The sequence below is a fragment of the Neophocaena asiaeorientalis genome, unplaced genomic scaffold (genome assembly GCF_003031525.2).
Source record: "Neophocaena asiaeorientalis asiaeorientalis breed wild unplaced genomic scaffold, Neophocaena_asiaeorientalis_V1.1 scaffold43, whole genome shotgun sequence".
Classification (NCBI taxonomy): domain Eukaryota; kingdom Metazoa; phylum Chordata; class Mammalia; order Artiodactyla; family Phocoenidae; genus Neophocaena; species Neophocaena asiaeorientalis.
In genome coordinates, this window is record NW_020173674.1 from 7,411,229 (window position 1) to 7,437,445 (window position 26,217).

General features: G+C 57.7%; 1 protein-coding gene across 1 annotated transcript; it reads left to right on the forward strand.

The window, feature by feature from the left end:
* Nucleotides 1–2,154: 2,154 nt before the first annotated feature.
* On the forward strand, nt 2,155–19,864 carry CDC42BPG (CDC42 binding protein kinase gamma). The gene is made up of 37 exons (XM_024748513.1): nt 2,155–2,173; nt 2,361–2,452; nt 2,535–2,618; nt 3,301–3,396; nt 3,698–3,846; nt 4,367–4,460; nt 4,714–4,914; nt 5,040–5,288; nt 5,751–5,830; nt 6,677–6,774; nt 6,870–6,950; nt 7,223–7,314; nt 7,416–7,595; nt 8,000–8,092; nt 8,227–8,351; nt 8,429–8,501; nt 8,693–8,799; nt 8,886–9,000; nt 9,215–9,363; nt 9,444–9,532; nt 9,845–9,897; nt 9,982–10,080; nt 10,172–10,231; nt 11,825–11,930; nt 12,227–12,360; nt 12,442–12,581; nt 12,676–12,757; nt 13,426–13,642; nt 14,604–14,666; nt 14,789–15,388; nt 16,386–16,483; nt 16,565–16,649; nt 16,751–16,871; nt 17,009–17,126; nt 17,281–17,404; nt 17,526–17,611; nt 19,134–19,864. Exons 1-37 carry the CDS (start codon nt 2,155–2,157, stop codon nt 19,188–19,190), a joined length of 4,509 nt encoding a protein of 1,502 aa, XP_024604281.1. The 3' UTR covers nt 19,191–19,864.
* Nucleotides 19,865–26,217: the final 6,353 nt, after the last annotated feature.

Genomic DNA, 26,217 nt, shown 5'->3' on the forward strand with positions numbered 1-26,217 from the left:
AGACACCAACACACTTTACTCTTATTCAGATTCACACACACACTTGTTCCCACTCCCAGAACCTGGCACGTGTGCACCACACATCTCACTCAGACACACAGAAACTTGGCCCCAGGTGTAGACCCCAGACACATATACACAGTACACGCTCCACACAGAGTCATCTCATGATCTGTGAGAACACAGCCTCTCACACGGAGACCCCTGTGCATGTGACCCACTGACAAACATGCTTTCTCTGGCTCTCACATTCCACAGACACACTGAGACACTCACGTGCAGCTCCTGGAGAGACCCAGGGAACCCTGCCGACCCCCGCACCCACACTGCATCTGATACACACTTGTCTTCTTCCGCTCACAGATCCATAGGTAGTGCACACTTGCAGGCATCCCCTGCCCACCCCACCCCACACTTCCATTTCCCTGCACACCAGACCACCCAAGACTGGACACAGGAACCAACCTCAGACCCTTTGTGCGCAGGCGGCTGCCCAGGCCTCCTGAGGGCTACTCCCCAGGGCTGGGGCAGGGGGCTGGATGGAGGTGGGTCTGCACCCCTTCCTGGCATTGACTCATCTGAGTCACTGGGAGTGGCTGGCCTGGGATGACCCTGAATCCAGTGTGGACACTGGTGCCACCCCAAGGGCTCCCTGGTCACGCCCGGCCAGGCCATGGGGGAAGGACATGGGGGCCTGGCTTGGAGGGCGGGGTGAGGCGAGTGTTTGCCCAGTGGGCGACTAGCATTCCTGGCACTCCTGAGATCTGGGCCAGCACGAGGCCCAACCTGGCACGGTAAGGGGCCTGTGAGACATGCCAGTGAGTTGGGCCCAGTGCCAGCCCTTTGCTCTAGCGTGAGGGCAGTCAGAGGGCCCCTGCCTCTGCTGCCCACCTGTCTCCCCGGTACTCCTGCACCTTATGTGTGTGTGTCTATGTTGTCATCACCCCCTGTGATGCCCACACACACGTGTGCTCCTCCCTGCCTGCCTCTGGCACCTCTGCCCTGGACCCCAGCGTGGGGGCCTGTCTGTTGACATCTCCCCAGGTAACTCACAGAGCGGTGACTCACTGCTCCTGCCTCAACTTGTCCCTGCTCCTGCCCAGAGCCCCCATCCATGCAGCAAGGCAAGGGGACTGGGCAGCCTGTCCCGGGGGCCTGGGTCCTCCTGGCTATAGGCCCTAGGCTTTGGCCCCTGTCTGGCTGATGGGTAGCCACCCTCACCTCGGGTTCCCCCTTGCAGACCTGCAGCTGCTCCTCCCCAGCTGCACACATGGACCCAGGAAAAAGACAATTAATTTCTGTAATGAGGTTTCCACACCACCCATGCTGGGGGGTTCTTCCTGATAAACCTGTGGAGCAGCTCTCTGTCCCAACCACAGACCTGCCCAGCTGGCAGGGAGTTTACCTGCTGGCAGGGGAAACTGAGGCAAGGAGCCAGACTGTAGCTGCCCCCAACCGCTGCTGCGCCCCCTCACCTCCCTAAGTTTCCAGGCCCCAGTTCCCTCCCACAGGCCTGGGGCTCCTCCAGGCCTAGAAGGGCCAGGGAGTGGCTGGACACGTCCCTCCTGGGAGTGTCAGGGACTCTAAGGAGGAGGTTCGTGGCCAGGTGCAGGTCCAGAGAGCGAGGCAGGGCTCGGAGTCGTAGGGCTGGTCAGGCCTGGAGGAGATCCTGAGCACTCACACCCTCAGGTGCCAGCGTCGGGCGCCAGGGGAAGGTGTTTTGGCCCGTTTTTGAGTCTTGTGAGAACCTGGGCAGACCTCACTGTGCCTCCGGCCTGAGGAGGCCCCACACAGGGAGCACAGAGCCTGCCTGCCCAGAGCCCCGTAGAACCATGCCCTACCTGTCCTCCGGGGCCGCCCCAGGCCTCACTCCAGCCAGGTACCTCTGTGCCTACAGAGGGACCCACAGCTCCTCAGTGGCAGAGAAGCCTCTCTGGGGACAAGGAATGTTGCCGGTCCAGTTTCCCAAGACAGGCCCTGGCCTGGTCCTGCTAAAGGGCCAAGAACTGTGAGCTGGGGGTGGGAATGGTATCCCCATCATTCCAGGGTGACCTGGCCAGCCATGCTCAGCCCCCAGGCTGGGGAGAACTACAAATCCCATCAGCCCCTGGGATAGAGGCCACCTGGAATCTGGGGACAGGGGTCCAGGGAACCATGGATTCCGGGGGGCCAGGTAGTCAGCCAAGCCAGGACCCCACCTTCCACGCTTCCTGATCGTGGCTGAATGGGCTGCAGCTCCTGTCAACCCCTTGGCCACAGGCCATCCCTGGGGAGGTCATCCCTGCCCTGGCCTTGTGGGAGCTGCAGGTGAGAGAGAGCCTCCCTGCAGGCTCTCTGAGCCCCACTTTGTGTGCCTTCAGTCAGTCCCTTCATAGCAAAGGTGAAAGAGCTGCAGCTGCAGAGAGATGACTTTGAGATCTTGAAGGTGATCGGCCGAGGGGCCTTCGGGGAGGTGAGCAAAGGGCCTTGGGGTAGTGGGTAGGAGGGCGTTTGCACCCAGGCTGGACTGACCCCAGTGCTCTCTGTGGCCTCAGGTCGCTGTGGTGAGGCAGAGGGACAGTGGCCAGATTTTTGCCATGAAAATGCTGCACAAGTGGGAGATGCTGAAGAGGGCCGAGGTCAGTGTTGCGTCTGGGGGAACTTTGGGTGGCTACAGGCCTCCGAGACCTGCAGGGGAAGCGGCCGGGCATGGCTGCGGAACAGGAAGAGGATCCACCCCCAGCAGCGCATATTCTTCCTATCCCTTCCACACAATAAGCCTTTCTTAGAGCAAGCAGAATTGTTCCCATTTTCTTCCTTTTTTTTTTTAATTTGCCTGAGTTGGGTGTTCATTGCTGTGCGTGGGCTTTCTCTAGTTGCGGCGAACAGGGGCTACTCCTCGTTGCAGTGCGCAGGCTTCTCGTTGCGGTGACTTCTCTTGTTGTGGAGCACGGGCTCTAGGCACGCGGGCTTCAGTAGTTGTGGCTCGCGGGCTCCAGAGCGCAGGCTCAGCAGTTGTGACGCACGAGCTTAGTCGCTCCACGGCATGTGGGATCTTCCCGGACCCGGGCTCGAACCCGTATGCCCTGCATAGGTACGCGGATTCTTAGCCACTGCGCCACCAGGGAAGTCCCCCCATTTTCTTTATGATAACACTGAGGCCCAGAGCCATAAAGCACAGGCTCAGGCTCACACAGGTGACCTTGATCCACATCCCTAGACTTACTGAATCTTTCTCCATCCCCTGAGCTGGCAAGGTGGGGTTCCTGGGCTCCGATCCCACCCTCCTCCCTTAACCCCTGTGCCCCAAAACTGTTGCAGACGGCCTGTTTCCGGGAGGAGCGGGACGTTCTGGTGAAGGGGGACAGCCGCTGGGTGACCGCTCTGCATTACGCCTTCCAGGATGAGGAGTACCTGGTGAGGATGCTCAGCAAAGCTGGAGGGGGGTTACCTAGGGACAAAGGAGAAGGCTTTTGGGGGCCAGAAGCACTGATCCAGGAAGAGAGAGACCCTCCTACTGGGAGCAAAAGGCTTCCACTCCCCACCAGCTCAGGCCTAGAGCCTCCTGCCTGAGGTTTGGCTGGGAGCTGGCTGCCCCAGAGCTTCAGCCTTGCCTTCCCAGAGCCCTGTGGAACCCCTGTGAGGCAGGTGGGAGATGGGTCCCTGGGGCAGGGGCCCCCCGCCATCTGATTCTTGCCCCCTGCCCACCACCTTCTAGTATCTGGTGATGGACTACTATGCTGGAGGGGACCTCCTCACTCTGCTGAGCCGCTTTGAGGACCGTCTCCCACCTGAGCTGGCCCAGTTCTACCTGGCCGAGATGGTGCTGGCCATCCACTCGTTGCATCAGCTGGGCTACGTCCACAGGTGGGGTCCCCAAAGCCCCTGCTGCACTTTCAGTCCCTGTTGACAGCTCTGGGGGCAGCTGACCCATAAATGCCAAGCGCTGTGCTGGGTGCTTCGTATGCACAGAACCTTTGAATTCTCACACCCAAAACCTTGTGTGATGGGAGCTGCTATCATTCCATTTTCCAGATGAGGTAGTCAGGGCTTAGCACAGGTAAGCACCTGGCTCACGGTGACTCAGCCAATGGGTGGCCGAGCCGTGGGTTGCACTGGGGGAGTCTGACTCCTGTGTCCCCCATGGTACACTCAGCTGCCTCCAAGGGTCGTCCTTATGGGTCCCTCTCCCCAACTTAACCAACTTCCTTCTTGGGAGCCAGAAGGCCTGGCCACCATCCTTCCCCCCTCCCACACGTGGGCACTCTGCTCACATGTGGATGCAGGAACATGTGCGAGCATATACACACTCGCACACCCAGACATGCGCCTAAATGCACATCCACATGCACAGATCAAGCCCCTCACTCTCCCTGTCCTCCCCCAGGGACGTCAAGCCAGACAATGTCCTGTTGGACATGAATGGGCACATCCGCTTGGCCGACTTTGGCTCCTGCCTACGGCTCAACAACAGTGGCATGGTAAGGGACCCCGCCCTAGATGGGGACAGAGGAGAACCTGGCTGGGAGAACTCCCAGGGGAATGGGAGTCACCAGGCCTAGTGCAGGTGGCATCAGACTCCCAGGGGAAGGAGGGGCTAGGCCTGGGGCCCAGGTGTGGGCACCGTGCCAGCCAAGCCCTAGGGAGTTGGGGTGCTAGGCCCAGACCCAAGGCCGTGGTGAGGGGCCGAGCCTGAGGCCATGGTCATGGCGTCATTAACACCACCACCCACAGGTGGATTCGTCGGTGGCAGTGGGGACGCCCGACTACATCTCCCCTGAGATCCTGCAGGCCATGGAGGAGGGCAGGGGCCACTACGGCCCACAGTGTGACTGGTGGTCCCTGGGGGTCTGTGCCTACGAGCTGCTCTTTGGGGAGACGCCCTTCTACGCTGAATCCCTGGTGGAAACCTATGGCAAGATCATGAACCATGAGGTCTGGCCACCAGGCCCTGGGGTTCTGGGAAGGCAGCGGGACTCCTGAGTCTGCGAGGTTGGAGATGCCCGGAGGCAAGGGTGGGATTCTGGATACTCACCTGCACCCCTCCCCCGGGCCTGCAGGACCACCTGCAGTTCCCCCCAGATGTTCCCGACGTGCCGGCCAGTGCCCAAGACCTGATCCGCCAGCTGCTGTGCCGCCAGGAGGAGCGTCTGGGCCACGGAGGGCTGGACGACTTCCGGAACCACCCCTTCTTCGAAGGCATAGACTGGGAGCGGCTGGCAACTAGCACTGCCCCCTACATCCCCGAGCTTCGCGGGCCCATGGACACCTCCAACTTCGACGTGGATGACGACACCCTCAAGCATCCAGTGAGTGGAGGGGCCCACAGCAGTGGGGAAACTGCCTTGAATCTCAGTGGCTGTGGGACCCTCCCCCGCACCGCGAAGTTTCCCAAAGCAGTTGGTGGGCTGGGGATGAGGCCTTCAGACCCCAGAGACTCGTGGGAGTTATGGTTCACCTGGGCTGGTTCACCTGCACTAAGGTGGGTTGTGCCAAGTGAAGGTCCTTTGACCACAAGTGTCATCCTGTTAATCAGAAATCATATAAGAAAGAAAACTCCCAGCAGCACCTGGGAGGCCGGAACCTCAAAGACTTATGGGAGTTGTAGTTTTTTGCGGGTGGGGGGGGGCTGTGTTATCCCTCTAGGTTCCCACCTGAGCAGGAGGAGGTCGGCACTCAGTCCCAGGGGGTCTCCTGGGTCTCGAGCCTCAGCCTGGAGCTGTACCTGTTACAGGTACAGAGCTGTACCTTTTCTTCTCCTCCTTCTGCAGGGGACCCTGCCGCCACCCTCCCACGGGACCTTCTTAGGCCACCACCTGCCATTTGTGGGTTTCACCTATACCTCAGGCAGGTGAGTCTAGTCCTCACACACCTTGTGGGAAGCTGGGGTCTGCTGGCCTGGAGAACACCAGGAGCGTAGCCCATCAAGACCCTGGGAAAGTAACCAAGTGTCCCACCTGGTACCCACATGAGACAGGTGCTCGGGAAGTGTGCTCGAGCCCTCAGCCGGACAGTCCCCCATGCCCTCAAGGTCCTGGTGGGGCTATGCCTCCTATGGGTCCTGCCCCAGCATCTGGCCCTCACAGGACCCTCCACGGCTGGCTGGGCGAGTAATGGACTCGGAGCCAGAGACCTAGGACCACTCCCCGAGCCTCACTTTGTACCCCTATAAAATGGACAGGATGCTCTCAGCCCAGTTCCATTTGTGGGGCTGGTCTGAGACTGCAGCGAGGTCCTGGGGGAGTGGGAGTTGCAAAGTGTAAGCAGATGCGGATGCATCTGACCCTCACTCATGGAGCGCTCACTATGTGCTGGGTGTGGGGTCCCCTGGGCCCTTATCACTGAGTCCTCTTGACGGCCCTTGGAAGAGCCCCTAGCATCACCTGCATTTTCCTGTGAGAAAACTGAGATTCTGATATGTTCAAGGTCACACAGCTTGTAAGGGCCAGGGCTGGGGCTTGAACCAGGGCCCGGGGACCCTGGAACCACTGCTCTGGGCTGCTGCCCACACTAACAGCCTGGAGCCTCCTAAGGGCAGGGTCTGGTCTTGATTGTTTTTATTCCCAGCACAGAGCCCAGACTTGGGTACAGAGCTAGTGCATAGTGGGTGTTTCTTAGGTGAATGAATGTTTGGATGCAGAAAAATGGAGGAGGCTGGGGGGTGGTTCTCTGCCAACTCTTGCCCTGCTCTCCCCAGTCTGGGCCCTGAGAGCACTTCTGAGCAGCTGGCTGCCCTGGAGCGGAAGCTCCGCTGTTTGGAGCAGGAGAAGGTGGAGCTGAGCCGGAAGCTCCAAGGTACGGGGGAGCCGGCTGGGCTGGGCAGGGTGGGTCTGCCCTGGGGGCTACTGCTGTGGAACGAGCTCCTCGCCTGCGGGTGCCCCCCAACACAGAGGCTCTGCCGACCCCCTCAGACCCTCAGGAACTGGAGCAGCTACGGAAGGAAGTGCAGACTCTGCAGGACAGGCTGTCAGGTACCCCCCAGCACCCCGTCTCTTTCCCCTCTACCCTCACCTTGGGGGCCGAGCTGTTTTCCCAGCACACCTGAGTCCAACCTGGGTTCCAGTCCTGCCCCTGCTCTGTACGTACGTGTTGTGTGATCTTAGGGAAGTATCTTAAACTCTCTTGAGTCTGCATGTAGAAAATGGGCCAAGCTGGGGCGAGGGTTCCGTGAGATACTGCACATAGAGTTCCTGGCTGAGGCTGGGCTCTCAGCATGTGCGGTCTCAGTGACAATTCCTGGCAGAGACGCTGAGGGACAGCAAGGTGGACGGACGCCCAGCTGGTAGCCCAGGCCAGGACAGTGACGTGCAGCAGGAGAGAGACCAGCTCCTCCAGGTAGGGCTTGGGGAGGTGGCTGAGTGGCCCGGAGTTCGATGCTAAGGAGGTCCGTGCTCTGACTCCAGGCCTTGCCCTCCCCACCGCCACCTGGACCCCAGGAGCTGGTCGAGGTGCGGGCGGGGTTGCGGGCGCAGGAGCAGGAGCTGTGCAGGGCCCAGGAGTGGCAGGAGGAGCTGCTCCGGAAGCTGCAGGAGGCCCAGGAGAGAGAGGTGGCCATGGCCAGCGAGACCCAGGCCCTGAGCTCCCAGCTGGAGGAAGCCTGGGATGCCCAGAGGGAGGTGAGTGATGAGGGGCGGGGACAGCAACAGGGCCCTGCCCCCAGGACCTCTGGTGTGGCTGGAAGAAGGCTGGGGAGCTCGGTTCAGGGTGCCGGGAACACCAAGTGCCTTTGCACTTGGCCGAGGCCTGAGCGAGGGAACAGGTAGGGTGGGCAAGGGTCCAATGCCTCCACTCCTGCTGCAGTCGGCAGAGCCTGAGAGTCTGGAGCAAGGCCAAGAGTTGGGGTGGACAGGGACTTCCCTGGCGGTCCAGTGGTTAAGACTCCGTGCTTCCACTGCAGGGGGCGCGGGTTTGATCCCTGGTCGGGGAACTAAGAGCCCACATGCCGCGAGGAGCGGCCAAAAAAAAAAAAAGAGTTGGGGTGGACAAGGTCAGCACTGGCTGCTTCTGCACCCCATCCCAGCTGCAGGCCCAGGTGGCCGCCCTGAGCCAGGAGGTGCTGCAGCTCCAGAGACGGCAGGAACGAAGCCTGGAGAAGGAGCCTCCCCAGATCAAGGTGGTGCCTTCCCCCCTGCCAAGCAGCACTTCTCTTGGCCTGGCCCCACTCAGGGTCCTCAGGGCCAGGCCCCAGGGGTAGGGTGGGCCATGGCTTCTCGGGCCCCTGCCCTGACCCCTCTCCATGTCCTGCAGACCATCCACACCGCCTCTGAGACCAACAGCACAGGATTGCCTGAGGGCAGCAGGCCTCAGGAAGCACAGCTGAGGCAGGAGGTAGCTGCCCTGCGTGTGCAGCTGGAGCAGGCCCGCGGCCACGGGTGAGCTGGGCAGCTGGGGCAGGGGACAGGGCGAGGGCCCGAGCTGAGAGTCACGGAGTCGTCCTCCTCGCCTGCAGGCCGTGTGGGAAGGAGGAGGCTCTGTGCCGGCTGCAGGAGGAGAACCAGCAGCTGAGCCGGGAGCAGCAGCGGGTGAGCAGGGCGGGCAGAGGGCCGGAGAGACGGGCAGGAGGTGGGACAGAGGGGGGTAGCCAGCAGGCCGGGTGGGCAGAGCTGCCAGGGCTGCGGGCCAGCCATAATGGGTGAGCGAGGATGGACACAGGTGGGCCTCAGGGGCGCTGGGGCCCCTGGGGGCTGAGCCCTCCTTCCTACCGGGCCCCCAGCTGGTGGAGGAGCTGGAACGGGAGCAGCAGAGCAAGCAGAGACTGGAGGGCGCGCAGCGGGAGACAGAGAGCAACTGGGAGGCCCAGATTGCCGACATCCTCAGCTGGTGGGTACCCCGGGGCTGAGGGCGGGGGCTGGGCCCAGGCTGGGCTGAGGGCACAGCCCCTGACCCTGCGCCCCCTTCCCAATCAGGGTGAATGATGAGAAGGTGTCAAGAGGCTACCTGCAGGCGCTGGCTACCAAGATGGCCGAGGAGCTGGAGTCCTTGCGGAACGTGGGCACCCAGACTCTCCCTGCCCGGCCGCTGGTGAGCCCCGGGGACACCCAGGGGGAGGGGTGCCAGGAGCCGCCCTCCACGGGTAGGGACGCTAGCTCACAGAAGATCAGGGACTTGCCTAAACTCACACCGGGGTCAGGGGCAGAGCTGGGGCTTTGAGCCTGGCCAGGTGGTGTGGTGGGAGAGGGCCTCTGAGGTAGCCAGGCCCTCAGGGCAACTCACGTTGATTCCCCCTGGCCACCAGGATCACCAGTGGAAGGCACGGCGGCTGCAGAAGATGGAGGCGTCGGCCAGGCTGGAGCTGCAGTCAGCACTGGAGGCTGAGATACGGGCCAAGCAGGGCCTGCAGGAGCGGCTGACGCAGGTGCAGGAGGCCCAGCTGCGGGCTGAGAGGTGAGACCACGGGCAGGCACTGCGAGGGGCCCAGGACCCACGCGGAGGCCTGTGGCGAGCTCTTGCCTGGTTCTCCCCAGCCGTCTGCAGGAGGTCGAGAGGCACAACCAGGACCTGCAGCAGGAGCTGGCTACCCTCCGGGAGGAGCTGCGGGCCCATGGGCCGGGGGGTGAGTGGCCGTCTGCATGCCTTGTCCTAGAGCAAGTCCTCTGCTCCAGGTCACCAAGGGAGTCCCACAACAGCCTGGCCGGGCTGTGGAGACAAGAGTTTGTTCCAGACTCTGCTGCCTAACCCACTATCTGTTAGCTAGCACTTACTGAGCACCTGTTGTATGCCAGCCCCCCAACACTTCCCAGCCTGTGGTCATTTCCCCATTTTACTGAGGTGGAAACTGAAATCCCCGCCCTGGCCCCTGGTTTCCTCAGTGACAAGTGTTAGGGTGGAGTCCCTGGTCCCAGTGACCCATGCCCTCTGTTTGCAGACACCAAGCCCTCAAACTCCCTGATTCCCTTCCTGTCCTTCCGGAGCTCAGAGGTAAGAACGGTTGTGGGGCTGGCTGGGGCAGAGTGCCAGGGGAGGACACAGGGACCTTGACTCTGCCCCCATCCCATTCCCCAGAAGGATTCCACCAAGGACCCCGGTGTCTCAGGAGAGGCCCTGAAGCCTGGGCTGGAGCCCGAGCTGAGGCCAGAGGGCCGCCACAGCCTGCGCCTGGGGGTGAGGACCGACAGGAGACCCACAGTTGGGGGGCCTGGGCCCCACCCTCTGCCTGTGCATGGCTCACCTGTTTGCTTGCCCTCCCCTGCAGGGTGTGTTCCCCAGAACGCCTGCTGCTACTACACCCCCTGCAGAAGGTCCTCCTGCAAAGGTCAGTGCCCAGCGGGGCGGAGCGGGGGCACCAAGCCATTCTGCCAGGTTTCCAAGGACCCGCTTGGGTTCCCCCCACGTGCGTTCTGGCTGGCAGACTGCAGTGGGGCTGGCGGTGGTGGCAATGAGTTTGGTTTTTTTTTTTACATCTTTATTGGAGTATAATTGCTTTACAATGGTGTGTTAGTTTCTGCTTTATAACAAAGTGAATCAGTTATACATATACTTATGTTCCCATATCTCTTCCCTCTTGCGTCTCCCTCCATCCCACCCACCCTATCCCACCCCTCCAGGCGGTCACAAAGCTCCGAGCTGATATCCCTGTGCTATGCGGCTGCTTCCCACTAGCTACCTACCTTACATTTGGTTGTGTATATATAATGTCCATGCCACTCTCTCACTTTGTCACAGCTTACCCTTCCCCCTCCCCATATCCTCAAGTCCATTCTCTAGTAGGTCTGTGTCTTTATTCCTGTCTTACCCCTAGGTTCTTCATGACATTTTTTTTTCTTAAATTCCATATGTATATGTTAGCATACGGTATTTGTCTTCTTCTTTTGACTTACTTCACTCTGTATGACAGACTCTAGGTCTATCCATCTCATTACAAATAGCTCAATTTCGTTTCTTTTTATGGCTAATATTCCGTTGTATATATGTGCCACATCTTCTTTATCCATTCATCCGATGACGGGCACTTAGGTTGTTTCCATCTCCGGGCTATTGTAAATAGACCTGCAATGAACATTTTGGTACATGACTCTCTTTGAATTATGGTTTTCTCAGGGTATATGCCCAGTAGTGGGATTGCTGGGTCATATGGTAGTTCTGTTTGTAGTTTTTTAAGGAACCTCCATACTGTTCTCCACAGTGGCTGTATCAATTTACATTCCCACCAACAGTGCAAGAGGGTTCCCTTTTCTCCACACCCTCTCCAGCATTTACTGTTTCTAGATTTTTTGATGATGGCCATTCTGACCAGTGTGAGATGATACCTCATTGTAGTTTTGATTTGCATTTCTCTAATGATTAATGATGTTGAGCATTCTTTCATGTGTTTGTTGGCAGTCTGTATATCTTCTTTGGAGAAATGTCTATTTAGGTCTTCTATCAAACTCTTAGAGGAAAACATAGGCAGAACACTCTATGACATAAATCACAGCAAGATCCTTTCTGACCCACCTCCTAGAGAAACGGAAATAAAAACAAAAATAAACAAATGGGACCTGATGAAACTTAAAAGCTTTTGCACAGCAAAGGAAACCATCAACAAGACCAAAAGACAACCCTCAGAATGGGAGAAAATATTTGCAAATGAAGCAACTGACAAAGGATTAATCTCCAAAATTTATAAGCAGCTCATGCAGCTCAATAACAAAAAAACAAACAACCCAATCCAAAAATGGGCAATGAGTTTTGAGTACGACCACAGGCTCGCTGGGGCTCAGAGTTCACACTGCCACCTGGCTCAAATGCACTGGTCTTGCGCGAACCTCAGGGTGGCCGGGTTGGTGACGGTGGCGGGGTCGCGGGGCGGTGCGAGGCCCTCGGAGGCCGAGATCAGGCATGGGTAATGTGCGTGTCCCCTCCCCAGCCTGGCTCACACATGCTGCGCCCCCGGAGCTTCCCATCCCCCACCAAGTGTCTCCGCTGCACCTCGCTGATGCTGGGCCTGGGCCGCCAGGGCCTGGGCTGTGACGGTGAGACCCTCACCCACTTCACCCCCCTGCACACCAGCCTCCCACGCGCCAGCCACAGCCCCTAGGTGGAGGGAACGGAAGTGGCCCCAAGCCTGCCACACCCGGGCAGTTTCAGCCCAGGCCACTGGCGCCTCCCGGTCAGCATTCCCCACTGCTCCGCTTTCTTTCTCTTTTCTCACTTTATGGGGAATCCGTGCCAGGCCAAGGGGAGCTGGGGCTGGGAGTGCCCAGGGTCCCGGGTCCGGGCTGTCCACACCCCACCTCACACCACCCGTCGGCTCCCGCTTTCCCCACAGCTTGCGGCTACTTCTGTCACTCGACTTGTGCCCCACAGGCCCCACCCTGCCCCGTGCCCCCTGACCTCCTCCACACGGCCCTGGGAGTGCACCCTGAAACGGGCACGGGCACCGCCTACGAGGGCTTCTTGTCGGTGAGCCAGCACTGGGGGAGGAGGAAGACGGGCGTGGGTGGCTGGGCCCTGGCAGGCCCTCCCACGCCTGCTCTCCCGCAGGTGCCACGGCCCTCGGGTGTCCGGCGGGGCTGGCAGCGAGTGTTTGCCGCCCTCAGTGACTCGCGCCTGCTGCTGTTTGATGCCCCAGACCCGAGGCTCAGCCCGGCCAGCGGGGCCCTCCTGCAGGCACTGGATCTGAGGTGGGTGCCAGGCGGTAGTTTGGGGCAGGGGGTGTGTGGGTCAAGGGGGCAGCCAGGGCCGTGCGACCGCTGACCTGCTCCATGAACCTCCCAGGGACCCCCAGTTCTCGGCCACCCCTGTCCTGGCCTTGGATGTTATCCACGCCCAATCCAGGGACCTGCCCCGCATCTTTAGGGTGAGTTCGGGGTGGCGGGGGAGGGTGATGGACCAGACCTCTGTCTGCCTCTGTGCTGTCCCCACTCCAGCCACTTTTCTCCATCTCCATGGCTGCCCCCTTCCTCCCGCCCCCCTCGCCTCCACATGAATGGCTACAGTGGCTTCCGCTCTGGTCCGTGTAGCTACACTTCATCCTGCAGTGCAGTTTTCCATATATGAAGCTGGTTGTGTCCTGCCGCGTTTAGGACGCTTCTGCGGCTTCCCATCGCCCTCAGCGTGCTCCTAACCGTAGCGTTGAGGCCCCACATCTCTGACCCTACCAGCTCCCTGCCCTCCCCCACCTCAAGCACTCCGGGTCACTCCACTCATCCCCCAGGCTCCGGCAGAAATGTCTCTTCCTCTGGGAAGTCGTCTTTCACTGCTTAGCCTGGGTGAGGGGGCCCCACCCTGTGGTCTCACGATGCCCCATCCTTCCCCTCCGATGGCACTGGTCCCAGGGCTCTGGAGTCGTCCCCGTGCTTGTCTGACCAGCCCACCTGGCTTATCACCTGCTGCAAGACAGCACCTAGCACTGCCCCGGGCAAGCCGATGCCAGTGCTAATAAGCATCAGCCCATGGAGAGAGGGACGGGGGGAAGGACGGCTGGCTCTTGGCCCTCTGCCCCCCAGCCTGGGTCCCCGCCCGCAGGTGACGGCCTCCCAGCTGACGGTGCCGCCCGCCACGTGCACCGTGCTGCTGTTGGCGGAGAGCGAGGGTGAGCGGGAACGCTGGCTGCAGGTGCTGGGCGAGCTGCAGCAGCTGCTGCTGGACGCACGGCCCAGGCCCCGGCCGGTGTACACGCTCAAGGAGGCCTACGACAACGGGCTGCCGCTGCTGTCCCACGCGCTCTGTGCCGCCATCATCGGTGAGCCTCACGCAGAGGGGGTGCCGCCCAGGCAGGCTCGGGGGAGGAGTCCCGGGCTGCCATGGTCACTAGGGCCGCTGTCACTGCCCAGTCCCTGCAGCCCTGAGCTGTGGACTCCTGCACGTGTCCTCCTCGCCACTCCTCTGGGCACAGCTGTGTGATGAGGGACCTGGGCTGAGGGTTGGGAACCTGGCTTCTGCCACTCCATTTCTCTGCGCCCTCCTTTCTGCTTTTTCTAAAAGAATCTCAAGTGAGCGAAAAGAGCAGAGGCTTTAGGAAGAGATAAAGGAGGGTTCCGCTCCTGACTCTTACCAGCAGCCAGGTGACCATGGGGGAGCCTCACACTGTCTCCTTTGGGGCTGCTGTGTTCAGCCAGGAGCCTGGTGCACCGTGGGGCCTCCGTATCGGACAGCTGGGGAACAGGAGAGGAGGCTCCCTGGCCTCCCCCAGCAGCCAGGCCCTGAAGCGGCCCTGCCCCGGTGGGCTGGGACCTCTCCCTGCAATCCCTCAGGACAGTAGCTACAGGAGCCACTGCCCGCGTCCTCCAGGTCCCCTGTGTCAGTCTGGAGCCGGGGGACAAGGGCATTTATCGAGCAGGGATTGCTGTGAGTTTAACACTCACCCTGCACTCCTTCATCTCTTCACAGCCTCACAGCAGCTGTGTGAGAAAGGTTAACCACTATTATCCCCGTTTTACATAAGGGGAAACCAAGGCTCCGAGAGGTGACGTGACTTACCCCAAATCCCACAGCTCGGGGTGGAGGGCCTCTCACCCTGACTCCTGTCCCCGTGGCCCTTCCCTATTAGAGCCAGTCCAGACTCTGGGACAGAAGGGTCCAGTGATGCAGGGACAGTGTCCTCAGGAGAAACCTAAGCTTAGCAAGGGCAGGCAGCCTCCCCAGTCTCCTGCCTCTGGATGGGCCTTTGGGCCCCTGACCCTCTCCCTCCCTCCGTCCACCAGACCAGAAACGGCTTGCTCTGGGCACTGAGGAGGGGCTGTTCGTGATCCACCTGCACGGCAACGGTACTACCAGGCTGGGCCAGGGCGGGCGTGGGTGCGCATCAGCCCCAGGGGACAGAGGAGGCTGGGCACCGACCCGCTCCTCACCGACCTGCCGGTGACACTCTCCCTCGCCAACCCCACAGACATCTTCCAGGTGGGTGAGTGCCGGCGGGTGCAGCGGCTGGCCGTGAGCCCCGCCGCGGGCCTTCTGGTCGTGCTGTGCGGCCGAGGCCCCAGCGTGCGCCTCTTTGCCCTGGCCGAGCTGGAGAACATGGAGGCATCAGGTGCCAAGATCCCCGAGTCTCGAGGCTGCCAGGCCCTGGCAGCCGGGCGCATCCTGCAGGCCCGCACCCCCGTGCTCTGTGTCGCAGTTAAGCGCCAGGTGCTCTGCTACCAACTGGGTCCAGGCCCGGGGCCCTGGCAGCGCCGCATCCGCGAGCTGCAGGCACCAGCACCCGTGCAGAGCCTGGGGCTGCTGGGTGACCGGCTGTGCGTGGGCGCGGCTGGCGCCTTCACCCTCTACCCGCTGCTCAACGAGGCTGCGCCCTTAGCGCTGGGAGCCGGTCTGGTGCCTGAGGAGCTGCCCCCATCCCGCGGGGGCCTGGGTGAGGCCCTGGGCGCCGTGGAGCTCAGTCTCAGTGAGTTCCTGCTGCTCTTCACCACCGCCGGGGTCTATGTGGACAGCACCGGCCGCAAGTCTCGCATCCAAGAGCTGCTGTGGCCAGCAGTGCCCACGGGTTGGGGTGAGGCCTTTGGAGGGCCAGGCTGGGTGGGGCCTGACACTTGCGGTATAGCCCACACGTTGGAGGAAGACAGGGCCCTGCCCAAACTCCTGAGCTTGGATTTGGAGGCCAGCGTGTGTCCTCCTGCCCGACCACACCCTCGGTGGCTTGCACGGGATCATCTTCCCCTGCCCGAAGTACTCTCCTTTTCGTACCTGGCAAACCCTTAACCAAGTCCAGCCCCAGTGGCAGCTCAGGGCCGAGAGCTGGTAGGCCCTCCAGAAATGACCCCCATGATTGCTGTCACTATCGTTACAGCTTTCACACTCCCTCCCTCCCCCCACAATCGGTCCTTTGCTCCTTCTTGCTGCCCCACCTCTGTTCACACCTCTGCCCTGGCTCTCTGCACCTTCTGTGTGTGGGGGGCCTGCAGTTCTTCATCACATCCAGTACCCAGCCCAGGCAAGCGCACCCCAGAGGCTATGAATGTTTGGAGGAATGAATGAATGAATGGACAGGGCAGCGGGGGAGTCTCACATGTCCACAGGTAGCTGGTGAGATGGGCTACAGCCTGGAAGAGAGGGACAGCGCTCCTTTCATGAACAATCGCCCGTCTGGGGGTGAGGCCTGTGGGTTGGGTCCAGACTGCTGGGGGCCAATTCCCAGCTCTCACTCACCACGGAGTGAGACTTAGCTCTGGGGTTTCCATTCCCTCATCTTAAGTTAGGGGCAATAATACTACCTGCCCGGAGTTGTTTGAGAATTAAAGGAGGAAAAGTATGCAACATGGTTAGAACTAGGCCTGGCGTGGCTAGAGTGAGTGCTCCCTGATCGTTATCTCTAACTTGCTATGGAGGTTGGGTGGGGCAACCGGGAGAAGAAGGACCTTTGGTGGGGCGTGGAAGTTACGGGTGCTGTGACAGTACACAGGGTGTTCCCTGTGATAGGGAGGGGGAAACAAGCCCAGAGAGGTGCCTCACTTGCCTGGGGCTGCACAGCACAGTTTCCCACTCTACAGGTTACGCAGCCCCCTACCTGACAGTGCTGAGCGAGAACGCCATCGATGTGTTTGATGTGAGGAAAGCAGAATGGGTCCAGACGGTGCCACTCAAGAAGGTGAGGGCCCGCTCAGATCCCTGGGGCTGGACTGGGGTGTGGTCGGGTAGTATGGCGAGACCTCTGTGCCTGTTGCCTCAGGTGCGACCCCTGAACCCAGAGGGCTCCCTGTTCCTCTTTGGCACCGAGAAGGTCCGCCTGACCTACCTCAGGAACCTGCTGGCAGGTGAGGGAGGGTGGGGGTGGGAGGAAGGGGTGTGACCCTGAGCACCAGATGACTGGCGCCGTGGCATCTTGTGAGCACCGCCCAGCTCTCTGCTTCTGCAGATAAGGACGAGTTCGACATCCCCAACCTCACCGACAACAGCCGGCGCCAGCTGTTCCGCACCAAGAGCAAGCGCCGCTTCTTCTTCCGCGTGTCGGAGGAGCAGCTGCAGCAGCAGCGCAGGTGCGCGTGCGTGGTGCGGTGGCTGGGCGGGACCTCCTACTCTTGGGGGCGGGACGAAGCACGAGCCTCGCCGTCCCGGAGAGGGCAGGAAGGTGTCACCTTCGCCGCCTCCCTCCCTTCACCCCTTCCCCCTGTAGGGAGATGCTGAAGGACCCTTTTGTGCGCTCCAAGCTCATCTCAACGCCCACCAACTTCAACCACCTGGTGCACGTGGGCCCTGCAGACGGAAGGCCCAGCGCCAGGGACCTGCCCCCGGTGAGTGTGAGTCCTCTGGAGCCAATCCCAAGCCTCCCTGGTGAAGCTGAGCCAATCACCGGCCTCTGCTTACTTGGGACCCGGGACCTTTGGGCGTCCAGGCCGTACGCAGTTCATTTGACCTGGTTCCAGCCTTCCACCCTGTCCCCAACAGGCTCCGGAAGAGAAGGGCCAAGGTGCCCGCAGCTCTGGCCCGCAGCGGCCCCACAGCTTCTCCGAGGCCCCGCGGCGCCCAGCTTCCATGGTCAGTGACGGCCTCGCTGGAGACGCGGACCACAGTAAGGACAGCCTCACAGCCTCCACTACCTCTGCATCCCTCCCCCGTGTTTCCATCCCCTTTGGACCCTTCAAACCTGACCCTGGATTTTTGTCCCCTTGCTCATCCTGCTCCTGGAGCAGTGAAGAGGAAGCCTTGGACGTCTCTGTCCAGCGAGTCGGTGTCCTGCCCCCAGGGATCTCTGAGCCCCGTGGCCTCCCTGATACAGGTGAGCCAGTGGGGGCTCTCCCTTTCCCCGTTGAAAGGCAGGCATTTCTGTTTCGTGCTGGGACCTGAGGCCAGAGAACAAGCTGAGCCCATCCCTGCCTTGGATGCTAAGAGATGCTGACTCTCCCCTGTCTCGCCCCTTAGTGGGTCCCAGCAGGGGCCTGGAGGCAGGTCAGCCGAGGTCTGACTGTCTTGGCTCTGACTGTACCAGCAGTGTGGCCCCGGGCGAGGTGCCCAGCCTCCCTGAGCTTGTCTCGCCTGTAAAATGAGGTTATTGTTATGAGACCTGTAGGAGGTACCTGGCACAAGGGGAGAGCACCACAGCAGGGGAGCTCTTGGATTTTTTTTTTTGGCCACGCCGCATGGCTTGCGGGATCTTAGTTCCCCGGCCAGAGATTGAACCCAGGCCCTCAGCAGTGAGAGTGCAGAGTCCTAGCCGCTGGACTGCTAGGGATTTCCTGCTCTAGGAACTCCTGTGGGCGAGAGGTCAGAGGAGGGAGCAGTCCACTCTGGCTGGGGACCAGGAAGATCTAAGGACTTGGGAAGGCTCCCACTCCCCCTCCAGCCATGTATCCAACTGCCGCCCCCACTGCAGCCGCACCAAGCCACTCAGAGCCCTGGGACCACCATGTTCTTTCACACCTCCAAGCCCTCACCCCTGCTGTCTCCCTTGCTTCTCTTGAAATACCCTTTCCTGTCATCCACCTGATTAAGGGCCAGGCCATCTTCAAGGCTCTGCACCACTGTCAGCTTCTCCAGAGACCACTTGGCTGCCTGGTCACGTGGTCACTGCCGCCCTCCTCCCTCCACCTCCTAACTGTTGATCCTGCTGTGCTGTGATTTTCGTCTGGGTTCCTTCCTTGATTGCGGGGGTCAAGTTTGTCTTCTGCTTGGAGTAAAGCCTATTTGTTGATTGAATGTAGAATGGAGTGAATGAACAAAGGGGCTTTGGTTTGGGCTCCGGAGTTCAGTAGGATTTCCTCAGGCTCTTCTCACGTACCCCTACCCCACCTCACATCTGACCTCCTCCGATGGCCCTGCTGCAGCAAGGGATGTGTCCTGGGGAAGCCTCTGGGAGGCACTGACCTGGTGAGGGAAGAGTCCTGCTTCCTCTTTCTTTCTTTCTTTTTTTGTTTTTTTATAAATTTATTTATTTATTTATTTATTTTTGGCTGCGTTGGGTGTTCGTTGCTGTGTGCGGGCTTTCTCTAGTTGTGGCGAGCAGGGGCTACTCTTCGTTGTGGTGCGCGGGCTTCTCACTGCGGTGGCTTCCCTTGTTGCGGAGCACGGGCTCTAGGCGAGCGGGCTTCGGTAGTTGTGGCGCACGGGCTCAGTAGTTGTGGCTCGCGGGCTCAGTAGTTGTGGTGCACGAGCTTAGTTGCTCCGCGGCATGTAGGATCTTCCCGGACCAGGGCTCGAACCCGTGTCCCCTGCATTGGCAGGCGGAGTCGTAACCACTGTGCCACCAGGGAAGTCTCCTGACTTCCTCCTTCTACCCTGACTTCCTTCTGTTTCCACTCCAGGTCTCAGAACGGCCCCGGAGCCTCCCCCTGGCCCCTGAATCTGAGAGCTCCCCTTGACACCCTCCGGCGGGGCCCAACCCCCAATCCCAGGACCGAGAGATGCGAGAGAGCAAAGAGCTTGAGGAACACCATATTCCGGCCGGTCCGGAACGTGTGGAAATTCGGACTCAGGGCAGGCCTGGCCTGGGCAGCCATGGCCTGGGTTGCTAGGACAGGGCCGGGGGGGGGGGTGGATCTGATTCCCAGCCCTCATCCCGCCCTTAACTCTGCTCCCAGCCCCAGCCTGTGCTAGCCATGGGGAATAGGATGGCCCCCTTCTGCCCTGGGGGCCCCTCTGCGCCAGTGTCCAGGGGTGATTTTGCCAAAGCTGTCACTTCCAGGGCCAAGCCCCAGGAGTCTTGTGATCAAGAGTCCAGAAGAGGGACAGAGAGGGGCCGGGTTCCTGGGAGCAGTCTGGGGTCGTGACTGTGGACTGTCTAGCCCCCAAGGAGGTTGAGTTGGGGCATATCCCAGTCTCTGCTCAGGGTCAGGGCAGGAAAGACAGGCTCTAATCCAGAGGAAGAGGTAGAGAAGGAGGGAGAGGATGTTGGTGAAGGAGGTGAGAGAGGCAAGGGGAGGAAAGGAAGTGCAAGAGGAGGGGAGAGTGATTGGAAGGAGGTGAAAGCCATCCAGAGGAGAAGGACAGAAGGATAAAGGAGGAGCGATGGAGAAGAGAGAGGCCAGAGGAGGGGGTGGAGGGAGAGGGAGCTGGGAGAGCACAGGCACAGGCGCCTTCTATCTGCGAGCCAACTGACATTGTCATCTAATCTGTCCAGGAGGAAGATAACTCCGAGCCAGGGATGGGATGGGGGGGTATTTATAAGGGCTGCTTGGTGGGAGATGGGCACCCTACGGGTTTCCAGGCACACTCTGGCCCTTCGCAGAAAGGCGGGGGGTCATTTTTCTCGAAGCTTCAACCACCTGTGTATTAGGGGATCATAGGGGCATTTTATTATTGATCACAGTCATTATTATTGTTATTATATTACTATTTTTATTAAACCTCCCCCTACTGATGAGTAGGGAGCAAAATAAATATTTATCTCCTCAAATGCCATATTCCCGGGAGGGATAGACCCTGACACTCCGTGAGGCAGTAAGAAACCAATAAAGACAACTTTGTAAGCTGCTGGCCTCCCCACCTGGATCTGTCTTCCTGGGGTTTAGAAAATGGAGGGAGGAGTGGGGGCATCAGAGACAGCTGAAGACCACGTTGTCTTTATGTATTTTCAAAAATCGGATGATGTTCACATGGGGGTAAGTGAGGACAGTTTAAAAGCGAAGGGACGGGGCTTCCCTGGTGGCACCGTGGTTAAGAATCCACCTGCCAATGCAGGGGACACGGGCTCGAGCCCTGGTCCAGGAAGATACCACATGCCGCGGAGCAACTAAGCCCCTGCGCCACAGCTACTGAGCCGGCGCTCTAGAGCCACAACTACTGAAGCCCAGACACCTAGAGCCCGTGCTCCACAACAAGAGAAGCCACCGCAATGAGACGCCCGCGCACCGCAACGAAGAATAGCCCCCGCTCGCCACAACTAGAGAAAGCCCGTGTGCAGCAACGAAGACCCAGCTCAGCCTAATAATTAATTAATTAATTTTAAAAAAAGCGAAGGGACGGTTTACGAAAGTGTGGGCAGCATCAGGGGAACCCACCAAGGAGTGGCGGTGCCCTGAGCCCCGGCCGCAGTGAGGAGCTGTTATCACCCCCAGGTCAGCCGGGCAGGAAAAGGCAGGTGTTACCCTGCGGGAGCTATGGCTCTCAGTAGAAGCACTTGGCCATGGCCAAGCAGGAAGGCAGCCCAGGAAATTAATTCCTCCACCTCACTCTACTCCCTCCTTCCCATCTCCTGCTTCGTTTTGTCCAAACCCAAGCAGCAGCCAGAGGCCCCTAGAGCTGAGTTTCTGCAGGTCTAGAGGGCAGCCTTTGGGGTCCAGAGCAGGGTGGAGACGGGAGGAAGTGGATCTGAAGAACAACACATCCTGCTGCCCCACCCAGGTGAGACTACTGAGAGGAGTAGGGGGAGGGGAGGTCTGGGAGGGGTCTCACTTGTTCTAATCTGGGGTGTCCATGACTGGGCAGGACCCAGGCCTTGAGGCTGGGCTGGGTGAGGCAGGAGGATAAGTGCTGGGATCAGGGCAGGCTGTGCCCTAAGGCTTGTGGAGGGCCCTAAAGTTAGGGAAAGGGGCCTGGTTAGAGATACGGATTGGAGGGTGCCTGGGAAATTCCAGGGCCTGGTTAGGAGTGCAGCCTTGATTCCAGTCTAGTTCTGCTGTCATGGGCAAGATACCTGACCTCTCTAAGCCTCAGTTTCCCCATCTGTAAGTGGGGATCATAAAATCCATCTCATGGGAGGTTCTGGTGAGACTTCGGCGAGACAATGAGTGTAAAATGCCTTCAGCTCACTCAGGAAATGTTTGCCTATGGAGATGCAGAAGCCCAAAGAGAGGGCCCAGGGCAGGGACACCGAGGCCTCTTGCAAGCTAGGGTCTCCAGCCACCCTCACCAAAGTGGAGAAATGGCTGTTTCCCTGGCACCCCTCAATAATTTAGCCAAAAGATTTTCACAGTTTTACATTAAAAATTTTTTTTTCTCCCAAAGTTTTATGTTGACAAATTTCAAACCTACAGAAAGATTGAAAGAATATGAACGCCCTGGGACTCCCCTAGTGGTCCAGTGGTTAAGACTCTGCGCTCCCAATGTAGGGGGCCCGGGTTCAATTCCTGGTCAGAGAACTAGATCCCACATGCCGCAACTAAGAGCCTGCATGCCGCAACTAAAAGACCCCGCGTGCCGCAACTAAGACCTGGCACAGCCAAATAAATAAATATTAAAAAAAAAAAAAGAATATGAACTCCCTACACTCTTCCCTTAGATTCACCATTGTTAACATTTTGCCGCTCTTGCTTTACTTCTGTACCCCTATAAACATGTATACATAGCATGTATGTTGCTAACATTTGAAAGTAAGTTGAAGACAACCTGAACCTTGCACCTAAATACTTTGCAGCCGTCTCTTAAGAATAAGGAACCATCATGCCGTACAGCAACTAAGCCCGTGCACCGTAACTACTGAGCCTGTGCTCTAGAGCCCATGAGCCACAACTACTGAGCCCACGTGCTACAACTACTGAAGCCCACATGCCTAGAGCCCATGATCCTCAACAAGAGAAGCCACCGCAACGAAGAGTAGCACCTGCTCACCACAACTAGAGAAAGCCCGTGCGCAGCAACGAAGACCCAACATAGCCAAAAATAAGTAATAAATAAAATAAATAAATTAAAACAAACAAACAAAAACTAACCACCCCATATTTCGGGGCCCTCTCACCTTCATAAATAAATAAATAATTTTTTTTTAAAAAAAAGTATAAGAAACCACCAAGAATTCCCTGGCAGTCCATGTCATTTTTTTTGACCTGGCAGGTCCAGTGGTTAGGACTCTGTGCTTTCACTGCCGAGGGCTCAGGTTCAATCCTGGTCGGGGAACTAAGATCCTGCAAGCTGTGTGGCGTGGCCAAAAAAAAAAAGAAAAAAAAGAATAAGGAATCACCAGAAGTCACTATTAGTATCTCAAGAGATTTAATATTTTTAAAAATTTATTTTATTTATTTATTTTTGGCTGCGTTGGGTCTTCGTTGCTGCGTGCAGGCTTTCTCTAGTTGCGGCGAGTGGGGGCTACTGTCCGTTGCAGTGCGCGTGCTTCTCACTGTGGTGGCTTCTCTTGTTGTGGAGCCGGGCTCTAGGTGCGCGGGCTTCAGCAGTTGCGGCGCACGGGCTCAGTAGTTGTGGCTCGCGGGCTCTAGAGCACAGGCTCAGTAGCTGTGGTGCATGGGTTTAGCTGTTCCACAGCACATGGGATTTTCCCAGACCAGGGCTCGAACCCGTGTCCCCTGCATTGGCAGGCGGATTCTTAACCACTGCGCCACCAGAGAAGCCCTCAAGAGATTTAATATTGATACTCTGTATCAATCTGTTATGGGTTGAATTTTGACCCCTAAAAAATGAAGTCCTATTCCCAAGTACCTCAATATGTGATCTTATTTGGAACTAGAGTCATTGCAGATGTAAGTAGTTACGATGAGGTCATTAGGGTGGGCCCTAGTCCAATATGACTGGAGTCCTTTAAAAAAGGGGAAATTTGGACACAGACACACACACACACACACACACACGGAGAACACCCTGTGATGATGAAGACAGAGATCAGGGTGATGCTTCTACAAGCCAAGGAATGCCATAGATTTGCCAACAAACCACTAGCAGCTCAGAGAGAAGCCTGGAATAGATTCTCTCACAGCTCTCAGGAGTAACGAATCCTGCTGACATTTTGATCTTGGACTTCCAGCCTCCAGAACTGTGAAATGATACATTTCTGTTTAAGCCACCCAGTTTCTGATATAATTGTGTCAAAAATGTTCTTTGTAGCATTAAAAAAAAAAAATTGAGCATCCAATTCTAGATCACATGTTGCATTTGCTTCGTGTGTCTCTTGAATCTCCTTTAATCTACAACAACTTTCTCCTCCCACCTTTCTGGGCCATCTTTCATGATATTAACTTTTTTTTTTTTTTTTCCGGCCGTACCACACAGCATATGGGATCCTACTGCCCTGACCAGGGATTGAACTCTCTTCTCCTACAGTGGAAGTGCAGAGTGTAGAATAACCCACAATTTGCATTTGTCCTGATTGTTTCTTCATTAAAGTCAGATTTAATATTTTTGTCAAGATATTATATAGCAGATGCTATTTTAAATTAATTTAAATTACAATAATACACTTTTTTTTTTTTTGGTAAATTAGAGGCTGAATTCCCATTCAGCCTCTGCCTGCCCTCCTCTCATAAAATTATGTCAGTGTTCCATATATGCCCATACATGTTACTGGCAGGCATCAAGAGGAACCACCCTCCTCCAGCCTCCTTGCCTCCATCAATGGGAATCAAGTTGGAGCCTCAGAACCCTTGCTACCCTTGGCAGGAAGCCCTGCTCTCCGTGCTCTCACACTCACGGCCGGCCCACCACCCTACCCCTGCCTCAAGACCATCAGAACCGGTCCTACTCTTTGTCCCTGTTGCTCAGTTTCACCGCAGGGACTGAAGCCTCTAGGTTCTCCATGGCTCTGGCCATCGCTTTAGCTGATCCCATCTCCACCCTCAGCTCCTGGTAGCTAGCTATTCACCATGCACTCTAGAGCTGATGGGCCATCTTCAGCAAAATCTCCCGTGTCCTCGCCCCCTTCTGCAAATGGTCCTTAACCCTCCTGCTCTGTCAGAAACTTTGCCCTCCCTGGGGTCACTGTTGCTCGCTGCCCCATGTCCCACAGGCTTTCTACACCCCTCCCACCATTGGGCCTGGAGATGGGGTAGGGGTCCTCCCCCATGACCACTGATAGACACCCTCCTCCCTCCTCCTTTCAAATACTTAGGTTTGGGCTTCCCTGGTGGCGCAGTGGTTGAGAGTCCGCCTGCCGATGCAGGAGACATGGGTTCGTGCCCTGGTCCGGGAAGATTCCACATGCCGCGGAGCGGCTGCACCCGTGAGCCATGGCCGCTGAGCCGGCGCGTCCGGAGCCTGTGCTCCGCAACGGCAGAGGCCACAGCAGTGAGAGACCCATGTACCGAAAAAAAAAAAAAAGAAAAAAACAAAACAAAACAAAAACAAAAACAAAAAACTTAGGTTTGAGCTCAAGTTATTAGCTTATACCACCCACTTTGCTTCAGATACCTCCTAACCCATGCATGACTCATTTCTTGATAATTCTAGCTCCTGGCTTGCTGTCACTCTCTCCATCCTAGTTCTTAGAGACTTTGACACACATGTGGATGATCCAGCTGCCAGGCCTCTCAGTTCCTTGAACCCATCTTCTCCCATTGTCTTGCCTTCCAACTCATCCCAGTCACTCACTCCCATAGCTATACTGGAGAGCCACACTGTCCTATAGGGGAGCCACTGGTCACGTGTGGCCACCGAGCACTTGAAATGAGACTAGTCTGGGGACTTCCCTGGTGGTCCAGTGGTTAAGACTCTGCGCTTCCACTGCAGGGGGCACAGGTGCGATCACCGGTCAGGGAACTAAAAAAAAAAGAAAGAAATGTGACTAGTCTGAATTGACATGTGCTGTGAGTATAAAACACACACCAGGGACTTCCCTGGTGGCACAGTGGTTAAGAATCTGCCTGCCAATGCAGGGGACACGGGTTCGACCCCTGGTCCGGGAAGATCCCACATACCGAGGAGCAACTAAGTCCGTGCACCACAACTACTAAGCCCGCACTCTAGAGGCCGCAAGCCACAACTACTGAAGCCCACGCGCCTAGAGCCCGTGCTCCGCAACAAGAGAAGCCACCGCAATAAGAAGCCCGCGCACCGCAATGAAGAGTAGCCGTTGCAGCCAGAGAAAGCCCTGGGGCAGTAACGAAGACCCAATGCAGCCAAAACAAATACATACCAGATTTCAAAGACTTAGTGTGGGAAAAAATATGTTATCATTAATAATTTTTATATCGATTACAAGCTGAAATAACGTTTTGGATATATATTATTAAAATTAATCTCACTTGTATCTTTTACTTTTTTTAATGTAGCTACTAGAAATTTTAAAATTACATACGCAGCTCATGTTAGGTTTCTACCGGAAGCACTGATCTAAATCTCTTTTTTTGGCCGAGCTGCATGGCTTGTGGGATTTTAGTTCCCCAACCAGGGATTGAACCCTGGCCCTCGGTAGTGAGAGCGTGGAATCCTAACCACTGGACTGCCACAGAAGTCCCCTAAATCTTTTCACTGCCAATAATGACACCAACCATCTCCCTATCGTCTCAATCCCAAGCATCCTACTCTCTATCCAACACCCCTATCTTTCCAGCTCTCTTTAGCACCCCAACTCCAATAAAGTTTTAACCCCATTGGAACCTACAATCCATTGATTTCCCCACATTTTTGCAGGCCCTCATCCCTCTTATGTCCTTACGTTCCTCCCTCAAACAGCCTAAATTCCAGTCAATTGTTATAATCACTCCTTTGTATGAATGTATTTGTTCA

Coding starts and splice junctions, on each gene's coding strand:
- CDC42BPG (XM_024748513.1), top strand. Junction 6,775..6,869: donor GCTGAGCCGGAAGCTCCAAG/GTACGGGGGAGC, acceptor CCCCCAACACAG/AGGCTCTGCCGACCCCCTCA. Junction 9,364..9,443: donor GCCCAGCTGCGGGCTGAGAG/GTGAGACCACGG, acceptor GGTTCTCCCCAG/CCGTCTGCAGGAGGTCGAGA.